The following is a 24046-nucleotide window of genomic DNA, read 5'->3' as shown; positions in this document are numbered from 1 at the left end:
TGAAAGAGTCCCTTATGAAGGCCATAAGGACAAACGGCGACCTATTCACCTGGACACCAGCTGACATGCCAGGAGTTGACCCCGAGTTCATGTCACACCGACTAGCCGTGAGACTAGATGCCAAGCCGGTTGCCCAGAGATGAAGGAAGATGTCCCAGGAAAGAGCCAACGAGGTAGTCAAGCATACGGCCAGCTTGTTGGAAGCAGGGTTCATCAGAGAACTTGACTACTCGACATGGTTGTCGAACGTAGTACTTGTCAAAAAGGCCAACGAAAAGTGGAGAATGTGTGTCGATTATTCAGACCTCAACAAAGCATATCCCAAGGACTCTTTCCCCCTTCCTAACACTGACGCCCTGGTGGACGTGGCAGCAGGTTATCGTTTCTTGAGCTCCATGGATGCGTACTCTGGGTATAATCAAATACCGATGCATCGACCTGACGAGGAAAAAAAGGCGTTCATAACGCCAGGGGGCACTTACGGCTACAAGGTAATGCCATATGGATTGAAGAATTCAAGAGCGACTTACCAAAGACTGATGAACAAAGTCTTCAGCGATCTAATCGGGAAGTCGGTAGAGGTGTATGTGGATGATATCTTGGTGAAGACCAGCCAACCGGAAGACTTAGTCAGTGACCTGGAGACCGTGTTCATGTCTCTTTAAAGACACAATATGAGACTTAACCCCCTCAAATGCGCTTTTTCCATGGAAGCCGGGAAGTTCCTAGGGTGAAGCCATTTTGCGAATGACAAGCCCAGGGTGTATCAAGGACGTGCAGAGGTTGACCGGAAGGATTACAGCTCTATCTTGCTTCCTCGGTGTATCGGCGGCCAAAGCCCTCCCCTTCTTCAACCTCATGAAGAAAGGGATAGCTTTTGAATGGACCCCGGCTTGTGAAGAAGATTTCAACCATTTCAAAAACATACTCTCAGCACTACCGGTCCTAGGTAAGCCCAAGGATGGCGAGACACTATTTCTATATCTGGCAGTAACGGATGAAGCCTTGGTGGTCGTCCTCGTCCGAGAAGAAGGAAAGACCCAACAGCCAGTCTACTTCATTAGCGAAGCGCTACAAGGCGCGGAGCTAAGGTACAGCAAGCTGGAAAGCTAGCCTATACACTCCTGATCTCGTCCCGAAGGTTGAGACAGTACTTCCAGGGACATCAGATCATCATCTGGACGGATCAAGCGATTCGCCAAGTCCTGCAGAAACCTAACCCATGCGGGACGGATGATGACCTGGTCAGTCGAGCTGTCTCAGTACGATCTGCAATATGGGCCCAGACACGCGATTAAAGCCTAGGCAAGGGCCGACTTCCTAGTGGAAGTAACCGGGGACCCTCAAGAGACCCTAGACACACGGTGGAAACTCCATATAGACGGAGCTTACAACCAAACGTTTTGGTGGGGGGGGGGGGGAGGGCAGGGATAATCCTTGAAATCCCGACCGGAATGATATACGAGCAGTCCATCAAGTTCGAGTTCCGGTCTCCAACAACCAGGTAAAATACGAGGCCCTTATTGGAGGCCTGCCTCTTATCAAAAGAGGTCGGGGCGACCAAAGTGGAGGTAAATAGCAACTCTCAAGTCTTCACCTCCCAAATCAATGGAACCTACCAAGCAAGAGATTCCTTGTTACAGAAATACTTGAAAAGGGTAAAAAATTTGAGTAAAGAATTCGATGAGGTCGTGGTGCAGCACGTTCCGAGAGAAAGAAACGCATGGGCCGACCTCCTGTCAAAGCTGGCAAGCACGAAGCCAGGTTCGGAAAACCGATCCCTGATCAAGGATTGGTAAAGGAACCAATGGTCACATTGTGCATAACCCAAGCAGCCGACACCCCTTCATGGATGGATCCGATTACCGACTTCTTGGAGAATGGTAAGCTCCCTAAGGATGAGAAGGCTGCGAAGGTGATAAGGGGGGAAGCGGCCAAGTACGTGATAGTACAGGGTCAACTGTTCAAAAGAGGACTGCACCAACCCTTGTTAAAGAGCCTGCGCCCCGATCAGACGGACTATGTCTTGAGCGAGGTCCACGAGGGATGCTGCGGCCACCACATCGGTGGAAAGGCCCTAGCCCGGAAGCTCGTTAGGGCCGGTTACTATTGGCCTTCAATGATGTCGGATTCCCTAGAATTCGTGAAAAGATGCAAGAAGTTTCAAGAAAATGCAAACTTCTATAGGACCCCGGCAGTGGAGTTGAGTTTGCTGATGGCCTCCCGACCTTTCAGCCAGTGGGGAGTTGACCTTTTGGGACCCTTCCCGGTAGGCCCCGGACAGGTTAAGACCTTTCGCATTAGTCTTATGGTCCTACAGAATTACACCACAATCCTCCACCGGGGAAACGCCCTTCCGGCTTACCTATGGGGTCGATGCAGTGACTTCCGTGGAGGTGGGGGAGCCGAGCCCACGGTTACTCCTTGCTGGAGTTAAGGAAGCTGTGGAGAAGGATCTGATCAACAAGGCCAGGGAGATGGATCACTTGTCAGAGACAGCGTTGAAACAAAGAATAGCCCTACGGTACAACGCCAAAGTGTTAAAGAGAAGTTTTGAACCAAACAACCTGGTTCTATGACGCAACGATGTGGGCCTGCCGACCCCCGGAGAAGGGAAGCTGGCAGCTAACTGGGAAGGCCCGTAAAGAGTAAAAGAGGTAGCCGGCAACGGTGCTTACAAGCTAGAACGGTTGGATGGAAGAGAGGTGCCCAAGACGTGGAACGTGGTGAACCTAAAGAGGTTCTACTCTTAGAAACCTACAGCGGACCCAATAACCAGACGGGTCCCCGGTCTAGTAACACCCATTCTTTTTTATTCACTTTACTTGTCCCACTTTTGCTAGATTATCACTAAGTATGCTCTACCTATGCTTTGTTTAAATTTTTAGTCATTTCTTTTCTGACTTGCCGTTTCTTAATACATAATTCAGTTGTTTCATCTTGTTACTCGTCAAAATTGTTAGCACAACGGCACCTCGAGATTGATCACCCCAGGGGAAATAAGATTATGACTCCTAGTCGATGGCTATCAAAATAAAGGCCATACAATTTAAAATGTTTAATAACAGCCACAATCCGGCTTTAAAGTTAATGGCTTGGTAAACAAAACGGTAAACAGCTCAGTTGTGAAACTACCATATCCAAAATATACAAAACAGAAGGCCACAACGGCCGAAAATATTGAAGTATCTAAAAATCACTTCTTCGGGAGGTCAACAATCTGGCCATCCCAGATAGTCTTAAAAGCGCTAATAGCGGAGGTATCGAAGTCAGGGAAAAGCAGTTTAACCTGCACTTTGATTGCTTCCTCAGTGCCAATGATCGCCCCACAAGCATTCTTAACTGTCTCTTTGTTCCTCTTCTTCAAACCAGCGATCTCCCCCTTTAGTCTCGAGACCTCCGTCTTGGCATCCTTCGCTGACTTAACGGCCTCCTCCAACTTGTCCTCCAGACTGGCAACTTTGGCTTCCGCCGCAGAAGTCTGACCGAGGGAAGTATTGAGCTGGCTCTCCAAGGTCATCTCGCGATCGGTAAGACGGGCCACAGTCGCGTCGGAAGTCTTCAATTTCTCCTTAGTATCAGCCAACTTCACCTTTAAGGTCTCCACCTCGGCCTTCAGGCTTGCAACCTCTTGTTGTGACAAGCAGTACTTCCCGTCCAGCACCCCGGCCTGGGCGAGGACGGGCTCTGCTCTCCTCGTGATGGTCGCAACCCTGAGCATACAATGGTAGACCCACTTAGCTTGAGCAGCTAGATCTCCCGCATGAAAGAACTCTTCGGTGCCCGGCATGAGTTGCGAATCGATAAACCCCCCAGCGTCAAAGTTTCTCTCCATTACCATAAGCGCCCCTTCCGGGCTGGAGGTCGATTTCCTCTTTCAGGGATTCTTGACTATGGTCAAGTCGGGAACACCTGGCCCATCGATGGGCTCCTCTTCGGAAGGGGGATTCACGCTACTACTAGGAGCTGCAGCAGTGCTGGGGCCGGCGGGTTCCAGAGGAGGAGGAGCCGACTGAACCTCAGGAGTGGAAGAAGACAGCACGTCGGCAGTCAGGGTAGCAGAGCTATCATCGCTTTGCCCAAGGAGAAACTAGGCCATCAAGTCCTCAAGTCCAACATGCTCGACGGCCATGGACATTGAAATGGAGAAGACAAAGGAGTTACAAATTGAAGCAGAAAAATAACTAACGCAAGAAGAATCTATAGTAACGACTACTGGTGCACGAAATTGTGATTACACTTTTCACAACTCCGCACAACTAACCAGCAAGTGCACTGGGTCGTCCAAGTAATACCTTAGGTGAGTAAGGGTCGATCCCACGGAGATTGTCGGCTTGAAGCAAGCTATGGTTATCTTGTAAATCTTAGTCAGGAGATTAATGAGAAGAGTGATTGAATTTATGAAAAATAATTAATATGAAATAAATAGTACTTGTGATTCAATAATGAGAAACAGGATGAGGTTTCAGAGATGCTCTGTCATCTGAATCTCTGCTTTCCTACTGTCTTCTTTTCCAAACACGCATGGCTTCCTTCAATGGCAAGCTGTATGATCCTCTCGGATGAAAAATACCAGGTACAAAATACCATGTATAGTTACTGCACGGCTAATCATCTGTCAGTTCCCACTAGCGTCAGAATAGGACCCTTGTCCTTTTGCACACTGTCACTGCGCCCAACATTCGCAGGTTTGAAGCTTTTCACAGTCATCTCCTCCCAGATCCTACTCGGAATACCACAGACAAGGTTTAGACTTTCCAGATCCCAAGAATGCTGCCAATTGGTTCTAGCCTATACCACGAAGGTTTTGACCTCCGGACTCGGTCCGTGGATCAGAAACCCAAGAGATACGCACTCAAGCTGTTGCCCAATGACTACGTTGAGCTCAGATAGAAAGGAGTGGTTGTCAAGCACGCGTTCATAGGGTTGAGGATAATGATGAGCGTCACGGATCATCATATTCTCCATATTGAAGTACGAGTGAGTATCTTAGAATAGAATCAAGCGTGATTGAATAGAAAATAGTAGTAATTGCATTAACCCATTGAAACACAGCAGAGCTCCTCACCCCCACCTATGGGGTTTAGAGACTCATACCGTCAAAGATATAATATGAAGTGTAAAAATGTCATAAGGTCAAAATGAATCTCTAAAAGTAGTTTTTATACTAGACTAGTAACTTAGGTTTACAGAAAATGAGTAACTAAGTGCAGATAGTGCAGAAATCCACTTCCAAGACCCACTTGGTGCATGCCTGGGCTGAGCTTTCAAGCTTTCACGTTCATATGCCCAAAGCTGGCATTAAACGCCGAAAAAGGTGCTAGTTTTGGCGTTTTACGCCAGAAAGTTTTAGGCTGGCTTTGGACGCCATTTTGAGCCATCAAATCTCGAGCAAAGTATGGACTATTATATATTGCTGGAAAGCCCAGGATGTCTACTTTCCAACGCATTTGAGAGCGCGCTAATTGGGATTCTGTAGCTCCATAAAATCCACTTCGAGTGCAGGAGGGTCAGAATCCAACAGCATCTGCAGTCCTTTTTCAGCCTCTGAATCAGATTTTTGTTCAGGTCCCTCAATTTCAGCCAGAAAATACCTGAAATCACCGAAAAATACACAAACTCTTAGTAAAGTCTAGAAATGTGATTTTTGAATAAAAACTAATAAAAATATAATAAAAAGTAACTAAAACATACTAAAAACTATGTAAAAATAATGCCAAAAATGGTATAAATTATCCGCTCATCACAACACCAAACTTAAATTGTTGCTTGTCCCCAAGCAACTAAAAATAAAATAGGATAAAAAGAAGAGAAAATACAATAAATTTTAAATATCAATGAAGCTCATTTCCAATTAGATGAGCGGGGCTAGTAGCTTCTTGCTTCTGAACAGTTTTGGCATCTCACTTTATCCTTTGAAGTTCAGAATGATTGGCATCCATAGGAACTCAGAATTCAGATAGTGTTATTGATTCTCCTAGTTCAGTATGTTGATTCTTGAACATAGCTACTTTATGAGTCTTAGCCGTGACCCTAAGCATTTTTTTCCAGTATTACCACTGGATACATAAATGCCACAGACACATAACTGGGTGAACCTTTTTAGATTGTGACTCAGCTTTGCTAAAGTCCCCAGTTAGAGGTGTCCAGAGCTCTTAAGCACACTCTTTTTGCTTTGGACCATGACTTTAACTGCTCAGTCTCAAGCTTTTCACTTGACCTTCACGCCACAAGTACATGGTTAGGGACAGCTTGATTTAGCCGCTTAGGCCAGGATTCTATTCCTTTGGACCCTCCTATCCATTAATGCTCAAAGCCTTGGATCCTTTTTACCCTTGCCTTTTGGTTTAAAGGGTTATTGGCTTTTTCTGCTTACTTTTTCTTTTTCTTTCTTTTTCTCTCTTCTTCTCTCTCTTTTTTTTTTGCCAAATTTTTTTTTTGCAAGCTTTTGTTCTTCACTACTTTTTCTTACTTCAAGAATCAATTTTATGATTTTTCAGATTATCAATAACATTTTTCCTTTTTCATTATTCTTTCAAGAGCCAACAATTTTAACATCATAAACAACAATATCAAAAATATGTACTGTTCAAGCATTCATTCAGAAAACAAAAAGTATTGCCACCATATCAAAATAATTAGATTATTTTCAAGATATAATTTGAAATTCATGTACTTCTTTTTCTTTTTCAGAAAATATTTTTCATTTAAGAAAGGTGAAGGATTCATAGGACATTCATAGCTTTAAGAGATAGACTCTAAACTTTATTGATCATGAAATAAAAATAAGACATAAAATAAACATAAAAGCAGACAAATAATAATAAAAGAAAGGAAATTAAAGACATAAAAATAAATGACTCTAATACTAATGCTTATGTGACTCTTAAAATAGGTTTCTGATAATAAAAGTTATCACAGAGTTAGGACTCAACAACCTTGATTTTGAGGGGTAGGTGCTCCTTCAATCTGTGGGACGCTTGGCTCTTCAAGGATCAGCTTCTGGCGCTTTAGTTCCTGTAACTCACGCCCTTGCTTCTCTTGTTCTCTGAGCAGTTTGCAGAGCATGTTGTTCTGATTCTGCTGCTCTTCTTTGAGTTGATCCATAGATTCTTGCAGCTTGTTGACAGATGCTTCTAAGTGGGCCCAATAGTCAAATTGAGGAATTTATGGAAGGAGCTCATGCGCCCTCCTCTTGATGAGGTTGTCCTGAACTTGAGGTCCATCCATTACCCTTTTGGTGATTGGGTGTTCAACTGGGATATACTCATCCACACCTATCTGTACTCCCGCGTCCTTACATTACAGACTGATCAAGCTTGGGTAGGCCAATTTGGCCTCAGTGGATTCCTTGTTTGCAAATAAGTAAATCTCACAAGGAATTAATTGATGAACATCCACTTCTTTTCCCAGCATAATACAGTGGATCGTCACTGCTCTTTTGACAGTGACTTCAGAGTGGTTGCTGGTGAGAAGTATAGATCGCCCAATGAAATCCAGCCAGCCCCTAGCAACTGGCTTGAGGTCTCCTCTCTTCAGTTGGTTTGGGACACCTTTTGAATTGGTTATCCACTTGGTTCCAGGGAGGCATATGTCCTCTAGAACTTGATCCAACTTTTTATCTTTAGCCATTCTACTATTAAAGGATTCTGGATCATCCTGTAGTTGAGGAAGTTTGAGGACTTCTCTCACTTTGTCAAGATGGAAGTAGATAATCTTCCCTCTGACCATGGTTCGAAAAGTATGAAAGGCAGTTCCCTCCATTCTTTGCTTATCTGTCAGCCACAGATTTGCATAGAATTCTTGGATCATGTTTTTTCCCACATTCATCTCAAGATTAGCTAGGATTTCCCAGCCTCTGTTTCGAATCTGCTCTTGGATCTCCGGATATTCGTCTTCTTTCAGATCAAACTTGAATTCTGGGATCACTGATCTTCTGCACACAATTTTGAAGTAATGATCTGCATGTTTTTTGGTGCAGAACCTCTCATGCATCCATTGTGGTTTTGGATTGTTTTCTTTCTTGCTTCTTGTAGTGGTTTGTTTTCCTTTAGGGGCCATGATCTTGGTCAGTGATCACGAAAAATCACACCAAACTTAGAGGTTTGCTTGTCCTCAAGCAAAAGTAAAGAAAGAAGATGAACAGATGGAGAGAATGATTCGAATGATGGAGGAAGGGGGATGGCCGAATGTATAAATATAGGGGAGGGAGGGAATGGTTTCTGGTGCGCGGAAATCGTGACGGTTCATTCCTTGGTAACGGCGCTGAAAACTTAATACGCACGTTCATAATCTTAGCTCTTTGTCACAACTTCGTACAACTAACCAGCAAGTGCACTGGGTCATCCAAGTGATAAACCTTACGTGAGTAAGGGTCGATCCCACGAAGATTGTCGGCTTGAAGCAAGCTATGGTCACCCTGTAAATCTCAGTCAGGCGGATTTAATTGGTTATGGGGATTTAATAATTAAAAGATAAATAAAACGTAAATTAAGGATAGAGATACTTATGTAATTCATTGGTGAGAATTTCAGATAAGCGTATAGAGATGCGTTCATTCCTCCTGAACCTCTGCTTTCCTATTGTCTTTATCCAATCATTCATACTCCTTTCTATGGCAAGCTGTATGTTAGGCACCACCGTTGTCAATGGCTACATCCTGTCATCTCAGTAAAAATGGTCCAATGCGCTGTCACTGCATGGCTAATCATCTGTCAGTTCTCGATCATACTGGAATAGGATCCATTAATCCTTTTGCGTCTGTCACTACGTCCAACACTCGCGAGTTTGAAGCTCGTCACAGCCATCCCTTTCCATATCCTACTCGGAATACCACAGACAAGGTTTAGACTTTTTGGATCTCAAGAATGGCCGTCCATGGATTCTAACTTATACCACGAAGACTCTGATTAAAGAATCCCAGAGATACTCATTCAATCTAAGGTAGAACGGAAGTGGTTGTTAGGCACGCGTTCATAGGTTGGAATGATGATGACTGTCACGATCATCACATTCATATTGAGGTGCGAATGAATATCTTAGAATTGGAATAAGCTTGAATTGAATAGAAAAACAATAGTACTTTGTATTAATTCATGAGGAACAGCAAAGCTCCACACCTTAATCTATGGTGTGTAGAAACTCTACCGTTGAAAATACATAAGAACAAGGTCCAGGCATGGCCGAATGGCCAGCCTCCCAAGGAGGGTTCAATCATCAAAACATGATCAAAAGGTGTAAATACAATAGTAAAAAGTCATATTTATACTAAACTAGTTACTAGGGTTTACAGAAATGAGTAAATGATGCAGAAATCCACTTCTGGGGCCCACTTGGTGTGTGCTTGGGCTGAGCATTGAGCTTTACACATGTAGATGCTTCTCTTGGAGTTGAACGCCAGTTTGTAACCTGTTTCTGGCGTTTAACTCCACTTTGCAACCTGTTTCTGGTGTTTAACTCCAGAATGCAGCATGGAACTGGCATTGAACGCCAATTTGCGTCGTCTAAACTCGGGCAAAGTATGGACTATTATATATTGCTGGAAAGCCCTGGATGTCTACTTTCCAACACAATTGAGAGCGCGCCATTTGGAGTTTTTAGCTCCAGAAAATCCACTTTGAGTGCAGGGAGGTCAGAATCCAGCAGCATTTGCAGTCCTTCTTCAACCTCTGAATCTGATTTTTGCTCAAGTCCCTCAATTTTAGCCAGAAATTACCTGAAATCATAGAAAAACATACAAACTCATAGTAAAGTCTAGAAATGTGATTTTTATTTAAAAACTAATAAAAATATACTAAAAACTAACTAAATCATACTGAAAACTATGTAAAAACAATGCCAAAAAGCGTATAAATTATCCGCTCATCACAACACCAAACTTAAATTGTTGCTTGTCCCCAAGCAACTGAAAATCAAATAGGATAAAAAGAAGAGAATATACTATAAACTCCAAAATATCAATGAAACTTAGCTCCAATCAGATGAGCGGGACTAGTAACTTTTTGTCTCTTGAATAGTTTTGGCATCTCACTTTATCCATTGAAGTTCAGAATGATTGGCATCTATAGGAACTCAAAATTCAGATAGTGTTATTGATTCTCCTAGTACAGTATGTTGATTCTTGACCACAGCTACTTTATGAGTCTTGGCCGTGGCCCTAAGCACTTTGTTTTCCAGTATTACCACCGGATACATAAATGCCACAGACACATAACTGGGTGAACCTTTTCAGATTGTGACTCAGCTTTGCTAAAGTCTCCAATTAGAGGTGTCCAGGGTTCTTAAGCACACTCTTTTTTTTTTTGCTTTGGACCTCGACTTTAACCGCTCAGTCTCAAGTTTTCACTTGACACCTTCACGCCACAAGCACATGGTTAGGGACAGCTTGGTTTAGCTGCTTAGGCCAGGATTTTATTCCTTTAGGCCCTCCTATCCACTGATGCTCAAAGCCTTGGATCCTTTTTATTACCCTTGCCTTTTGGTTTTAAGGGTTATTGGCTTTTTGCTCTTGCCTTCTGGTTTAAAGAGCTTTTGGCTTTTTCTGCTTGCTTTTTTCTTTTTTCTTTCTTTTTTTCGCTATTTTTTTTCTCTTTTTTTTTCTGCAAGCTTTTGTATTCACTGCTTTTTCTTGCTTCAAGAATCATTTTTATGATTTTTCAGATTATCAAATAACATTTCTCCTTTTCATCATTCTTTCAAGAGCTAACATATTTAACATTCATGAACAACAATATCAAAAGACATATGCACTGTTCAAGCATTCATTCAGAAAACAAAAAGTATTGTCACCACATCAAAATAATTAAACTAATTTCAAGGATGAATTCGAAATCATGTACTTCTTGTTCTTTTGTTTTTAGAACATTTTTCATTTAAGAAAGGTGATGGATTCATAAGACATTCATAACTTTAAGGCATAGACACTTAGTCACTAGTGATCATATAGTAAAGACACAAACATAAATAACACATAAAGCTCAAAAATCGAAAAAACAGTAAAATAAATAGACAAGGAGATTAAGGAATGAGTCCACCTTAGTGAGGGTGGCGTCTTCTTCTTCTTGAAGAACCAATGGTGCTTTTGAGCTCCTCTATGTCTCTTCCTTGTCTTTGTTGCTCCTCCCTCATAGCTCTTTGATCTTCTCTAATCTCATGGAGAATGATGGAGTGCTCTTGGTGTTCCACCCTTAGTTGTCCCATGTTGGAACTTAATTCTCCTAGGGAGGTGTTGATTTGCTCCCAATAGTTTTGTGGGGGAAAGTGCATCCCTTGAGGCATCTCAGGGATTTCATGGTGGGGAATTTTCTCATGCTCTTGTTGAGGTCCATGATCTCTTATTTGTTCCATCCTTTTCTTAGTGATGGGCTTGTCCTCTTCAATGAGGATGTCTCCCTCTATGTCAATTCTAGCCGAATTGCAGAGGTGGCATATGAGGTGAGGAAAGGCTAACCATGCCCAAGTGGAGGACTTGTCAGCCACCTTGTAAAGTTCTTGAGGTATAATCTCATGAACTTCCACCTCCTCTCCAATCATGATACTATGGATCATGATGGCCCAGTCTATAGTAACTTCAGACCGATTACTAGTAGGAATGATTGAGCGTTGAATGAACTCTAGCCATCCCCTAGCCACTGGTTTGAGGTCATGCCTTTTTAGTTGAACCGGCTTGCCTCTTGAGTCAATTTTCCATTGAGCTCCTTCCTCACATATGTCTATGAGGACTTGGTCCAACCTTTGATTAAAGTTGACCCTTCTTGTGTAGGGGCGTGCGTTCTCTTCCATCATTGGCAAGTTGAACGCCAGCCTTACATTTTCCGAACTGAAATCTAAGTATTTCTCCCGAGCCATGGTAAGCCAATGCTTCGGATTCGGGTTCATACTTTGATCATGGTTCCTAGTGATCCATGTGTTTGCATAGAACTCTTGAACCATTAAGATCCCGACTTGTTGAATGGGGTTGGTGAGAACTTCCCAACCTCTTCTTCGAATCTCATGTCGGATCTCCGGATACTCATTCTTTTTGAGCTTGAAAGGAACCTCAGGGATCACTTTCTTCTTGGCCACAACTTCATAGAAGTGGTCTTGATGGACCTTTGAGATGAATCTCTCCATCTCCCATGACTCAGAGGTGGAAGCAATTGCCTTTCCTTTCCTCTTTCTAGAGGTTTCTCTGGCCTTAGGTGCCATATATGGTTATGAAAAAACAAAAAGCTATGCTTTTACCATACCAAACTTAAAATGTTTGCTCGTCCCCGAGCAAAAGAAGAAAGAAAGTAGTAGAAGAAGAAGAAGAAGAATGGAGGATAGGGAGAGGGGTGTGTATTTGGCCAAGGGAAGAAGAAAGGGTTGTGTTGTGTGAAAATGAAGAAGGAAAGAAGGGGTTTATATAGGGGTGGGATGGGAGTTAGGGTTCGGCCATTAGGGTTGGGTTTGGGAGGAAAAATAGTTTGAATTTTGAAGGTAGGTGTGGTTTATGGGGAAGAGAGGATGGATGTGAGTGGTGAAGAGGTGATGGGAAAGAGTGATTGAGGTAATTGGTGAAGGGTATTTGGAAAAGAGAATTATGAAAAGGAGTGAAGAGGAGAAAAAAAGTGGTGGGGATCCTGTGGGGTCAATGACTTAACATCCCTGCTCCAATTAGGCGTGTAAAACGCCCTTGCTGTGCAATCCTGGCGTTTAACGCCAGATTGCTGCTTGTTTCTGGCGTTAATGTAGCCTGTTTCTGGCGTTTAACGCCAGGCAAATGCTTGTTTCTGGCGTTAAACGCCAGCTTGGTGCCTGTTTCTGGCGTTAAACGCCAGACAGATGCTTGTTTCTGGCGTTTAAATGCCAGACTACTCTCCTCCAGGGTGTGCTATTTTTAATGCTATTTTTCATTCTGTTTTTTTATTTTTCAGTAGTTTTTGTGACTCCACATGATCATCAACCTAAAGAAAACATAAAATAACAATGGAACATAAATAAATATAATTAGATAACATTGGGTTGCCTCCCAACAAGCCCCTCTTTAATGTCAATAGCTTGACAGTGAGCTCTCATGGAGCCTCACAGATGTTCAGAGCATTGTTGGAACCTCCCAACACCAAACTTAGAGTTTGAATGTGGGGGTTCAATACCAAACTTAGAGTTTGGTTGTAGCCTCCCAACACCAAATTTAGAGTTTGACTGTGGGGGCTTTGGTTGACTCTGCAGTGAGAGAAGCTTTTCATGCTTCCTCTCCATGGTTACAGAAGAAGATCCTTGAGTTTTAAACACAAGGTTGTCCTCATTCAGTTGAAGGGCCAACTCTCCTCTGTCCACATCAATCACAGCTCTTGCTGTGGCTAGGAAGGGTCTTCCAAGGATGATGGATTCATCCTCATCCTTCCCAGTGTCTAGGATTATGAAATCAGCAGGGATGTAAAGGCCTCCAACCTTTACTAACACGTCCTCTACTTGTCCATAAGCCTGTTTTCTTGAGTTGTCTACCATCTCTAATGAGATTCTAGCAGCTTGCACCTCAAAGATCCCAAGTTTCTCCATTACAGAGAGTGGCATTAAGTTTATTCCTGACCCCAGGTCACACAGAGCCTTCTCAAAGGTCATGGTGCCTATGGTACAGGGTATTAAGAATTTTCCAGGATCCTATTTCTTTTGAGGTAATTTCTGCCTGTCCAATGCATTCAGTTCATTGGTAAGCAATGGAGATTCATCTTCCCAAGTCTCATTACCAAATAATTTGGCATTCATCTTCATGATTGCACCAAGGTACTTAGCAACGTGCTTTTCAGTAATTTCTTCATCCTCTTCAGAGGAAGAATACTCATCAGAGCTTATGAAGGGCAGAAGGAGGTTCAATGGAATCTCTATGGTCTCTAGATGAGCCTCAAATTCCTTTGGTTCCTCAAAGGGGAACTCCTTATTGGTCACTGGACGTCTCAGGAGGTCTTCCTCACTAGGATTCACGTCCTCCTCTTCCCTTGTAGGTTCGGCCATGATGGTCAAATCAATGGCCTTGCACTCTCTCTTTGGATTCTCTTCTGTATTGCTTGGGAGAGTACTAGGAGGAGTTTCAGTGACTCTTTTACTCAGCTGGCCCACTTGTGCCTCCAAATTTCTAATGGAGGACCTTGTTTCATTCATGAAACTCACAGTGGCCTTAGATAGATCAGAGACTATATTTGCTAAGCTAGATGGATTCTGCTTAGAATTCTCTGTCTGTTGCTGAGTGGATGATGGAAAAGGTTTGCTACTGCTAAACCTATTTCTTCCACCATTATTAAAGCCTTGTTGAGGCTTTTGTTGATCTTTTCATGAGAAATTTGAATGATTTCTTCATGAGGGATTATAGGTGTTTCCATAGAGTTCACCCATGTAATTCACCTCTGCTATTGCAGGGTTCTCAGGATCATAAGCTTCTTCTTCAGAAGAGGCCTCATTAGTACTGTTGGATGATTCCTTCAATCCATTCAGACTCTGAGAGATCATATTGACTTGCTGAGTCAATATTTTATTCTGAGCCAATATGGCATTCAGAGTATCAATTTCAAGAACTCCCTTCCTCTGAGGTGTCCCATTACTCATAGGATTCCTTTCAGAAGTGTACATGAACTGGTTATTTGCAACCATGTCAATGAGTTCTTGAGCTTCTGCAGGCGTTTTCTTTAGGTGAATGGATCCACCTGCAGAATGGTCCAATGACATCTTTGATAATTCAGACAGACCATCATACAATATATCCAGGATGGTCCATTCTGAAAGCATGTCAGAAGGACACTTTTTGGTCGGTTCCTTGTATCTCTCCCAAGCTTTATAGAGGGATTTACCTTCCTTCTGTCTGAAGGTTTGAACATCCACTCTAAGCTTGCTAAGCTTTTGAGGAGGAAAGAACTTGGCTAAGAAAGCCGTGACCAGCTTATCCCAAGAGTTCAGGCTATCTTTAGGTTGAGAGTCCAACCATATTCTAGCGCTGTCTCTTATAGCAAATGGGAAAAGCATAAGCCTGTAGACCTCGAGGTCAACCCCATTGGTCTTAACAGTATCACAGATCTGCAAGAATTTAGTTAAGAACTGGAAGGGATCTTCGGATGGAAGTCCATAAAACTTGCAATTATGTTGCATCAGAGAAACTAATTGAGGTTTCAGCTCAAAATTGTTTGCTCCAATGGCAGGGATTGAGATGCTTCTTCCATGTAAATTGGAATTAGGTGCAGTAAAGTCACCAAGCATCTTCCTTGCATTGTTATTATTTTTGACCATGTCTCCTTCTTTTTCGAAAATTTCTGTCAGATTTTCTCCAGAGAGTTGTGCTTTAGCTTCCCTTAGCTTCCTCTTCAGAGTTCTTTTAGGTTCAGGATCAGCTTCAACAAGAATGTTCTTATCCTTGTTCCTAATCTGAGCAACAAGATGAACCGTCATTTGTCCAAACTCGAACAATCCCCGGCAACGGCGCCAAAAACTTGGTGCGCAGAAATCGTGACGGTTCATTCCTTGGTAACGGCGCTGAAAACTTAATACGCACATTCATAATCTTAGCTCTTTGTCATAACTTCACACAACTAACCAGCAAGTGCACTAGGTCGTCCAAGTAATAAACCTTACGTGAGTAAGGGTCGATCCCAAGGAGATTGTCGGCTTGAAGCAAGCTATGGTCACCTTGTAAATCTCAGTCAGGCAGATTCAATTGGTTATGGGGATTTAATAATTAAAAGATAAATAAAACGTAAATTAAGGATAGAGATACTACTCAGATCCTACTCAGAATACCACAGACAAGGTTTAGACTTTGCAGATCTCAAGAATGGCCGTCCATGGATTCTAACTTATACCACGAAGACTCTGATTAAAGAATCCCAGAGATACTCATTCAATCTAAGGTAGAACGGAAGTGGTTGTCAGGCACACGTTCATAGGTTGGAATGATGATGACTGTCACGATCATCACATTCATATTGAGGTGCGAATGAATATCTTAGAATCGGAATAAGCTTGAATTGAATATAAAAATAATAGTACTTTGTATTAATTCATGAGGAACAGCAGAGCTCCACACCTTAATCTATGGTGTGTAGAAACTCTACCGTTGAAAATACATAAGAACAAGGTCTAGGCATGGCGGAATGGCCAGCCTCCCAAGGAGGGTTCAATCATCAAAACATGATCAAAAGATGTAAATACAATAGTAAAAAGTCCTATTTATACTAAACTAGTTACTAGGATTTATAGAAATGAGTAAATGATGCAGAAATCCACTTCTGGGCCCACTTGGTGTGTGCTTGGGCTGAGCATTGAGCTTTACACGTGTAGAGGCTTCTTTTAGAGTTGAACGCTAGTTTGTAACCTGTTTCTGGCGTTTAACTCCACTTTGCAACCTGTTTCTGGCGTTTAACTCCAGAATGCAGCATGGAACTAGCGTTGAATGCCAATTTGCGTCATCTAAACTCAGGAAAAGTATGGACTATTATATATTTCTGGAAAGCCCTGGATGTCTACTTTCCAACGCAATTGAGAGCGCGCCATTTGGAGTTCTGTAGCTCTAGAAAATCTACTTTGAGTGCAGGGAGGTCAAAATCCAGTAGCATCTGCAGTCCTTCTTCAACCTCTGAATATGATTTTTGCTCAAGTCCCTCAATTTCAGCCAGAAATTACCTGAAATCACAGAAAAATACACAAACTCATAGTAAAGTCCAGAAATGTGATTTTTATTTAAAAACTAATAAAAATATACTAAAAACCAACTAAATCATACTGAAAACTATGTAAAAATAATGCCAAAAAGCGTATAAATTATCCGCTCATCAGTTTCGAAATTTTAGAAAAGGATATGATTGAAAGATATGATTGATAAAAGATAAGCATGATATGAAGAAGATGAGATTCTTTTCAAAAATTTAAAAGATTGGAGAAGATATGAGGAAGTTAAATCTGAATTTTTGTTTATGCATCTAAGAAATAAAAGATGATATGAATGAATTAAAAAGATTTGAAAAGAAATTGGAAATATGAATGAGGTTTTGAAAAGGAATTGAAAAGAATTGAAAGAGAATCAAGAAGAATTTATAAGTTTATAAATTTTCGTTAATGGAAATTAAAAAATGAATGTTTGTAATGTTTGGATGCAGAAAATTTTGATTTAAAACATGAAAATTCGAAGAAATTTTTTTTTGAATTGAAACGAAATTAAATCTCTCCTAGCTATTCTGGCGTTAAACGCCCATAATGATAGCCATTCTGGCATTTAACGCACAGCCAGATACCCTGGCTGGCGTTAAATGCCAGAAATCCTTTCTCACTGGGCATTTTTCTGAATGCCCAGGATGCTACTGTTTCTGGCGTTAAACGCCCAGAATGGTAGCCATTCTGGCGTTTAACGCCCAAATTGCCTCTTTACTGGCGTTTTGACGCCAGTGAGCTCATTTTCTCTGTGATTTCTCTGTTTTATGTCTTGAACCTCTATTTTCCTGACTTATTCACTGAAATGCATTAGCTAACATTAGGAACAAAATTAAATAAACTTATATAACTGTTATAAACATCTAAATAATGGCTGGGTTGCCTCCCAACAAGCGCTTCTTTACTGTCTTTAGCTAGACTTAACTGAGCTTTTTAATTTAGTCTCAGTTTTGAGCATTCTTGCTCAACATTGCCTTCAAGATAATGTTTGATTCTTTGTCCATTAACAATGAACTTTTTGTCAGAATCAATATCTTGAAGCTCAACATAACCATATGGTGACACACTTGTGATCACATATGGTCCCCTCCACCGGGATTTCAATTTTCCAGGGAACAATCTGAGCCTAGAGTTAAACAGTAGGACCTTCTGTCCTGTCTCAAAGACTCTAGATGACAGCCTTTTGTCATGCCATTTTTTTGCTTTCTCTTTATAAATTTTAGCATTTTCGAAAGCATTGAGTCTGAATTCCTCCAACTCATTCAACTGGAGTAATCTTTTCTCTCCAGCTATCTTAGCATCAAGGTTTAGGAACCTAGTTGCCTAGTAGGCCTTGTGTTCCAGTTCTACCGGCAGATGACAGACTTTTTCATACACAAGCTGGTATGGAGAGGTCCCTATAGGAGTCTTGAATGCTGTTCTGTATGCCCATAGAGCATCATCCAGACTTTTTGCCCAATCCTTTCTATGGGTACTTACAGTCCATTCCAAGATTCGTTTTAGTTCTCTATTCAAGATTTCAGCCTGCCCATTTATCTGTGGATGATATGGAGTTGCCACTTTATGGTTAATTCCATATCGGACCAGAGCAGAGTCAAGCTGTTTATTGTAGAAATGAGTGCCTCCATCACTGATCAGTATCCTAGGACACCGAACCTGCTGAAGATATGCTTCTGGAGGAACTTCATCACTGTCTTAGTATCATTAGTGGGTATTGCAATTGCCTCTACCCATTTAGATACATAGTCTACTGCCACCAGAATATAAGTGTTTGAGTATGATGGTGGAAAAGACACCATGAAGTCAATACCCCATACATCAAACAACTCAATTTCTAGGATCCCTTGCTGAGGCATGGCATAACCGTGAGGTAGATTACCAGTTCTCTGGTAACTGTCACAGTTACGTACAAACTCTCGGGAGTCTCTATAGAGAGTAGGCCAGTAGAAACCACATTGGAGAACCTTAGTGGCTGTTCGCTCACCTCCAAAGTGTCCTCCATATTGTGATCCATGGCAATGCCATAGGATCTTCTGTGCCTCTTCTCTAGACACACATCTGCGGATTACTCCGTCTGCACACCTCTTAAAGAGATATGGTTCATCCCACAAGTAGTACTTTGCATCAGAAATCAATTTTTTCATTTATTGCTTACTGTACTCTTTGGATATGAATCTCACAGCTTTATAGTTTGCAATGTCTGCAAACCATGGTAATTCCTGAATGGTAAAGAGTTGCTCATCTGGAAAGATTTCAGAGATCTCAGTAGGAGGGAGAGACGCCCCTGCTACTGGTTCTATCCGGGACAGGTGATATGCTACCTGGTTTTCTGTCCTTTTTCTGTCTCTTATTTCTATATCAAACTCCTGCAGAAGCAACACCCATCTTATAAGTCTGGGTTTTGAATCCTGCTTTGTGAGGAGATATTTTAGAGCAGCATGGTCAGTGTACACAATCACTTTTGATCCTACTAAATAAGATCTGAACTTGTCAATATCATAGACCACTGCAAGCAACTCCTTTTCTGTGGTTGTGTAATTCTTCTGTGCATCATTCAAGACACGGCTAGCATAGTAAATGACGTGCAGAAGCTTGTTATGTCTCTACCCCAGTACTGCACCAATGGCATGATCACTGGCATCACACATTAGTTCAAATGGTAATGTCCAATCTGGTGCAGAAATGACTGGTGCTGTGACCAGCTTAGCTTTCAGAGTTTCAAACGCCTGCAGACACTCTGTGTCAAATACAAATGGCGTGTCAGCAGCTAGCAGATTGCTCAGAGGTTTTGCAATTTTTGAAAAATCCTTTATGAACCTCCTATAGAATCCTGCATGCCCCAGAAAACTTCTGATTGCCTTAACATTGGCAGGTGGTGGTAACTTTTCAATTACCTCTACCTTAGCTTGATCCACTTCTATTCCCTTGTTTGAAATTTTATGCCCAAGGACAATTCCTTCAGTCACCATAAAGTGACATTTTTCCCAGTTTAAAACCAGGTTAGTCTCTTGGCACCTTTTCAAAACAAATGCTAGATGGCCAAGACAGGAGCTGAATGAGTCTCAAAATACTGAAAAGTCATCCATGAAGACTTCCAGAAATTTCTCTACCATATCAGAGAAAATAGAGAGCATGCACCTCTGAAAAGTTGCAGGTGCATTGCACAGACCAAATGGCATCCTTCTGTATGCAAATACTCCAGAAGGACATGTGAATGCTGTTTTCTCTTGGTCCTGAGGATCTACTGTAATTTGGTTGTAACCTGAATAGCCATCCAAAAAGCAGTAGTATTCATGACCTGCTAGTCTCTCTAGCATCTGGTCTATGAATGGTAAAGGAAAATGATCCTTTCTGGTGGCTGTATTGAGTCTTCTATAGTCAATACACATACGCCACCCTGTAACTGTTCTTGTAGGAACCAGTTCATTCTTTTCATTATGCATCACTGTCATGCCTCCCTTCTTGGGGACGACTTGGACAAGGCTCACCCAGGGACTATCAGAAATAGGATAAATAATCCCAGCCTCTAGTAACTTAGTGACCTCTTTCTGCACCACCTCCTTCATGGCTGGATTCAGCCGCCTCTGTGGTTGAACCACTGGCTTGGCATCATCCTCCAATAGGATATTGTGCATGCATCTAGCTGGGCTAATTCCCTTAAGATCACTTATGGACCACCCAAGAGATGTCTTGTGTGTCCTTAGCACCTGAATTAGTGCTTTCTCTTCCTGTGGCTCTAAGGTAGAGCTTATGATTACTGGAAAAGTGTCATCTTCTTCCAGAAATGCATATTTTAGAGATGGTGGTAGTGGCTTGAGCTCGGGTTTAGGAGGCTTCTCCTCTTCCTGAGGAGTTTTCAGAGGTTCTTCTGTTTTCTCTGATTCCTTCAGATCAGGCTGAACATCTTTAAAGATGTCCTCTAGCTCTGATTCAAGACTCTCAGTCATATTGACCTCTTCTACCAGAGAGTCAATAATGTCAGTGCTCATGCAGTCTTTTGATGTGTCTGGATGCTGCATAGCTTTGACAGCATTCAACTTAAACTCATTCTCATTGACTCTTAGGGTTATCTCCCCTTTTTGGACGTCAATGAGGGTTCGTCCTGTTGCTAGGAATAGTCTTCCTAGAATAAGAGTTGCACTCTTGTGCTTCTCTATTTCTAGTACTACAAAGTCAGTGAGAAAGGCAAATGGCCAAACCTTGACAATCATGTCATCAATTACGCCTGATGGAATCTTAATGGAGTCATCAGCAAGTTGAAGGCATATCCGGGTTGGTTTAACTTCATCAGTCAAACCAAGCTTTTTGATAGTAGATGCAGGTATTAGGTTGATACTTGTCCCAAGATCACATAAAGCTGTCTTGGTACAAGCACCCTCTAATGTGCATGGTATCATAAAGCTTCCGGGATCTTTAAGCTTTTCTGGTAAGCTTTTCAGAATGACTGCACTGCATTCTTCAGTGAGGAAAACGTTTTCAGTTTCTCTCCAATCCTTCTTATGACTTAAGATCTCTTTCATGAACTTAGCATAAGAGGGTATTTGCTCAAGTGCCTCTGCAAACGAAATCTTTATTTCAAGAGTCCTGAGATAGTCTGCAAAGCGGGCAAATTGTTTATCCTGTTCTGCTTGGCGAAGTTTCTGAGAATAAGGCATATTGGCTTTGTATTCTTCAACCTTAGTTGCTACAGGTTTATTTCCTACAGAAGTGGTTGGAGAAGCCTGCTTAAAGGGGTTGTTATAAGCACTTGCAGGTGTCTGATCCCTTAGTGGCGTTTGAACGCCAGAATTGGGGGCTGCATGGGTGTTTAAAGCCAGATTGCCACCCTTTGCTGGCGTTTGGATGCCAGAACTGGCCATCCCTTGGGCGTTTAACGCCATCTGTCCACCTTTTTCTAGCGTTTGAACAATTATCTATTTATAACAATTATCTATTCATACGCAAAATTTTTTATTTTTTATTATATACTACTACTTATTTCTTTTAATTTTTGCTTTTATTTAGAAATAAGGAAAAAATAAGATGCACACTGTGGGATTGATAAACCACTTTTTTATGGTTTATCTTGTGCTCAATTGAGTGGATTTTATCAATCTTTCATACACTCATTCATACAAAATGCATGGCTTTACAATTTTCTTCCTGATTTTGTGCTATGATTGAAAACATGCTTCTTTGGCCTTAAATTTGCTATGTTTAAATCCTCTCTTATTACCATTCGATGCCGTGATATGTGTGTTAAGTGTTTTTAGAGATTACAGGGTAGGAATGGCTTAGAGGATGGAAAGGAAGCATGCAAAAATGGAAGGAATACAAGAAGTTGAAGGAACTGCTAAAGTTGTCCAGCCTGACCTTTTCTCACTCAAACAGTCATAACTTGAGCTACAGAGGTCCAAATGATGCGGTTCTAGTTGCATTGGAAAGCTAACATCCGGAGCTTCGAAATGATATATAATATGCTATAGTTGCTCTGACGATAAGTGACGCAAACGCGTGATTCACGTGGACGCATCGTAGTGATGAAAAACCAACGTGGTAGATTTCGCAACCAGCGATTTCTGGGCTGTTTTTGACCCAGTTCTCGGTCCAGAAAACACAGATTAGAGGCTATATAGTAGAAGAATGCATCCATTCATAAAAAAAATTTAATACAACATTCATAATTCACAATTTCAGATTTTAGATGTAGTTTTAGAGTGAGAGAGGCTCTCTCCTCTCTCTTAGGTTTTAGAATTAGGATTTCTCTTAGGATTAGGGTTTCTTCTTCTCAATTTCCAGGTTCAATGTTCCTTTTATTTATTTTCCCAATTTAATTTATGAATTTCCATGTTAGGATTGATTTTCTTAATTAATGCAATTTGAGGTATTTCAGATCTATAATTTTTACTTAGCTTTGTATATTCTTGGCTTTAATTGATGAATTGATTAATTGGAGACACTTGAGTTATCAAACTCCTTGTGATTGATAATTGTTATCTTTGCTAATTGATTTGGATCCCTCTAAAGCTAGTCTTTCCATATGAATTGACTAGGATCAGAGGAATCAAATTGATTCATCCACTTAACTTACCTTCATAGTTAGAGGTTAACAAAGTGGGAGCAAAATCTAATTCTCATCATAATTGATAAGGATAACTAGGATAGGACATCCAGTTTTCATACCTTGCCAAGAGATTTTATTATTATTAATTTATTTTTCTTATCATTTAAATTACTTGTTCCTTATTTCAAAAACCCAAAAATACACTTTTACTCATAACCAATAATAAATCATACCTCCCTGCAATTCCTTGAGAAGACGACCCGAGGTTTAAATACTTCGGTTATTAATTTTTATTGGGTTTGCTTAAGTGACAACCAAACTTTTGTACGAAAGGATTCTCTGTTGGTTTAGAAACTATACTTATAACGCGATTATATTTGTGAATTTCTTTACCGGCAGGAATCCGATCGTCAAAATGGCGCCGTTGCCGGGGAATTGCAAACGTGTGCCTTATTATTGGTTATTGTAAATATTTACTTTTTGCTTGTTTATTAGTTTTTATTTTTGTTTTTATTTTTGCTTTTTCATAAATTAAGAGGTTATTGGTTTTTATTTAGTTATTAAAATTTTCAAAAATAATATTTTAATTCCTTAAAAATTTTTCAAAAATTTGTTCTTGGTGTTCATTTTGATCTTCAAGTTGTTCTTGGTTATTTTCTTCGTTTTGATCTAAAAAATTTTTAAGTTTGGTGTCATTTTATTATTTTTCTCTTTCCTCATTTAATTCAAAAATATATTTTCTCTTTATTTTAATTAATTTTTTCAAAAATTACAAAAAAAAAAGTTCAAATTTTTATTTTAAAATTTTTATCTTATCTTATCTTAGTTTTAAATTTCAAAATTCAAATCTTTTTCAAAAATCATATCTTTTTTAAAATCTTATCTTATCTTATTTCAAAATCAAATTTCAAATTTCAATATTTAAATTCCAAAATTCAAATTTCAAATTTTAAAATTTAAATTTAAAATTTTAAAAATCAAACTTTTTCAAAATTTAAACCTTTTTCAAATTTTTATCTTATATTGTTGTCAGTGTTTCTAGTTTTAGGAGTTTATTTTCATTAATTTTTTTTATTTTCTTTAGCTACTATGAATTCTCACCCCTCTAGCTTTAAGTTTGGTTCCAATGTTGTTGTAAGGAATGAAAACTATAATGAAAATAGGCATCAAGGTTGGAAGAATCAAAGATGGGAGGAGCCACAAGGATTTGATCAACCCTCTTGGCAACAACCCCCTCCAATGCGCTATAACCAACAACCATCCTACAATGCCTACCAAGATGATAGATATGGTGGACCCCCTTGTAGTTACCAACAAGCCCCATCATATGCTTATGAACCACCTCCCCAAGAC

General features: G+C 40.8%; 1 protein-coding gene and 1 non-coding gene across 2 annotated transcripts; both read left to right on the top strand.

The window, feature by feature from the left end:
* Positions 1-1723: 1723 nt before the first annotated feature.
* LOC148568972 (uncharacterized) lies at positions 1724-2437 on the top strand. Its single transcript, XM_088484844.1, has one exon. The coding sequence runs from the start codon at positions 1724-1726 to the stop codon at positions 2435-2437; it is 714 nt and encodes a 237-aa protein (XP_088340970.1).
* A 12299-nt stretch (positions 2438-14736) lies between these two features.
* LOC148568971 (small nucleolar RNA R71) lies at positions 14737-14844 on the top strand. Its single transcript, XR_015882549.1, has one exon. It is a non-coding gene; the product is annotated as a small nucleolar RNA R71 (small nucleolar RNA).
* Positions 14845-24046: the final 9202 nt, after the last annotated feature.

Source organism: Arachis ipaensis, chromosome B4 (assembly GCF_059453495.1).
Source record: "Arachis ipaensis isolate K30076 ecotype BB chromosome B4, ASM5945349v1, whole genome shotgun sequence".
In the NCBI taxonomy this organism is placed as follows: domain Eukaryota; kingdom Viridiplantae; phylum Streptophyta; class Magnoliopsida; order Fabales; family Fabaceae; genus Arachis; species Arachis ipaensis.
Note: the sequence above shows the minus strand (reverse complement) of the source record. Positions and strands in the feature narration are given on the sequence as shown.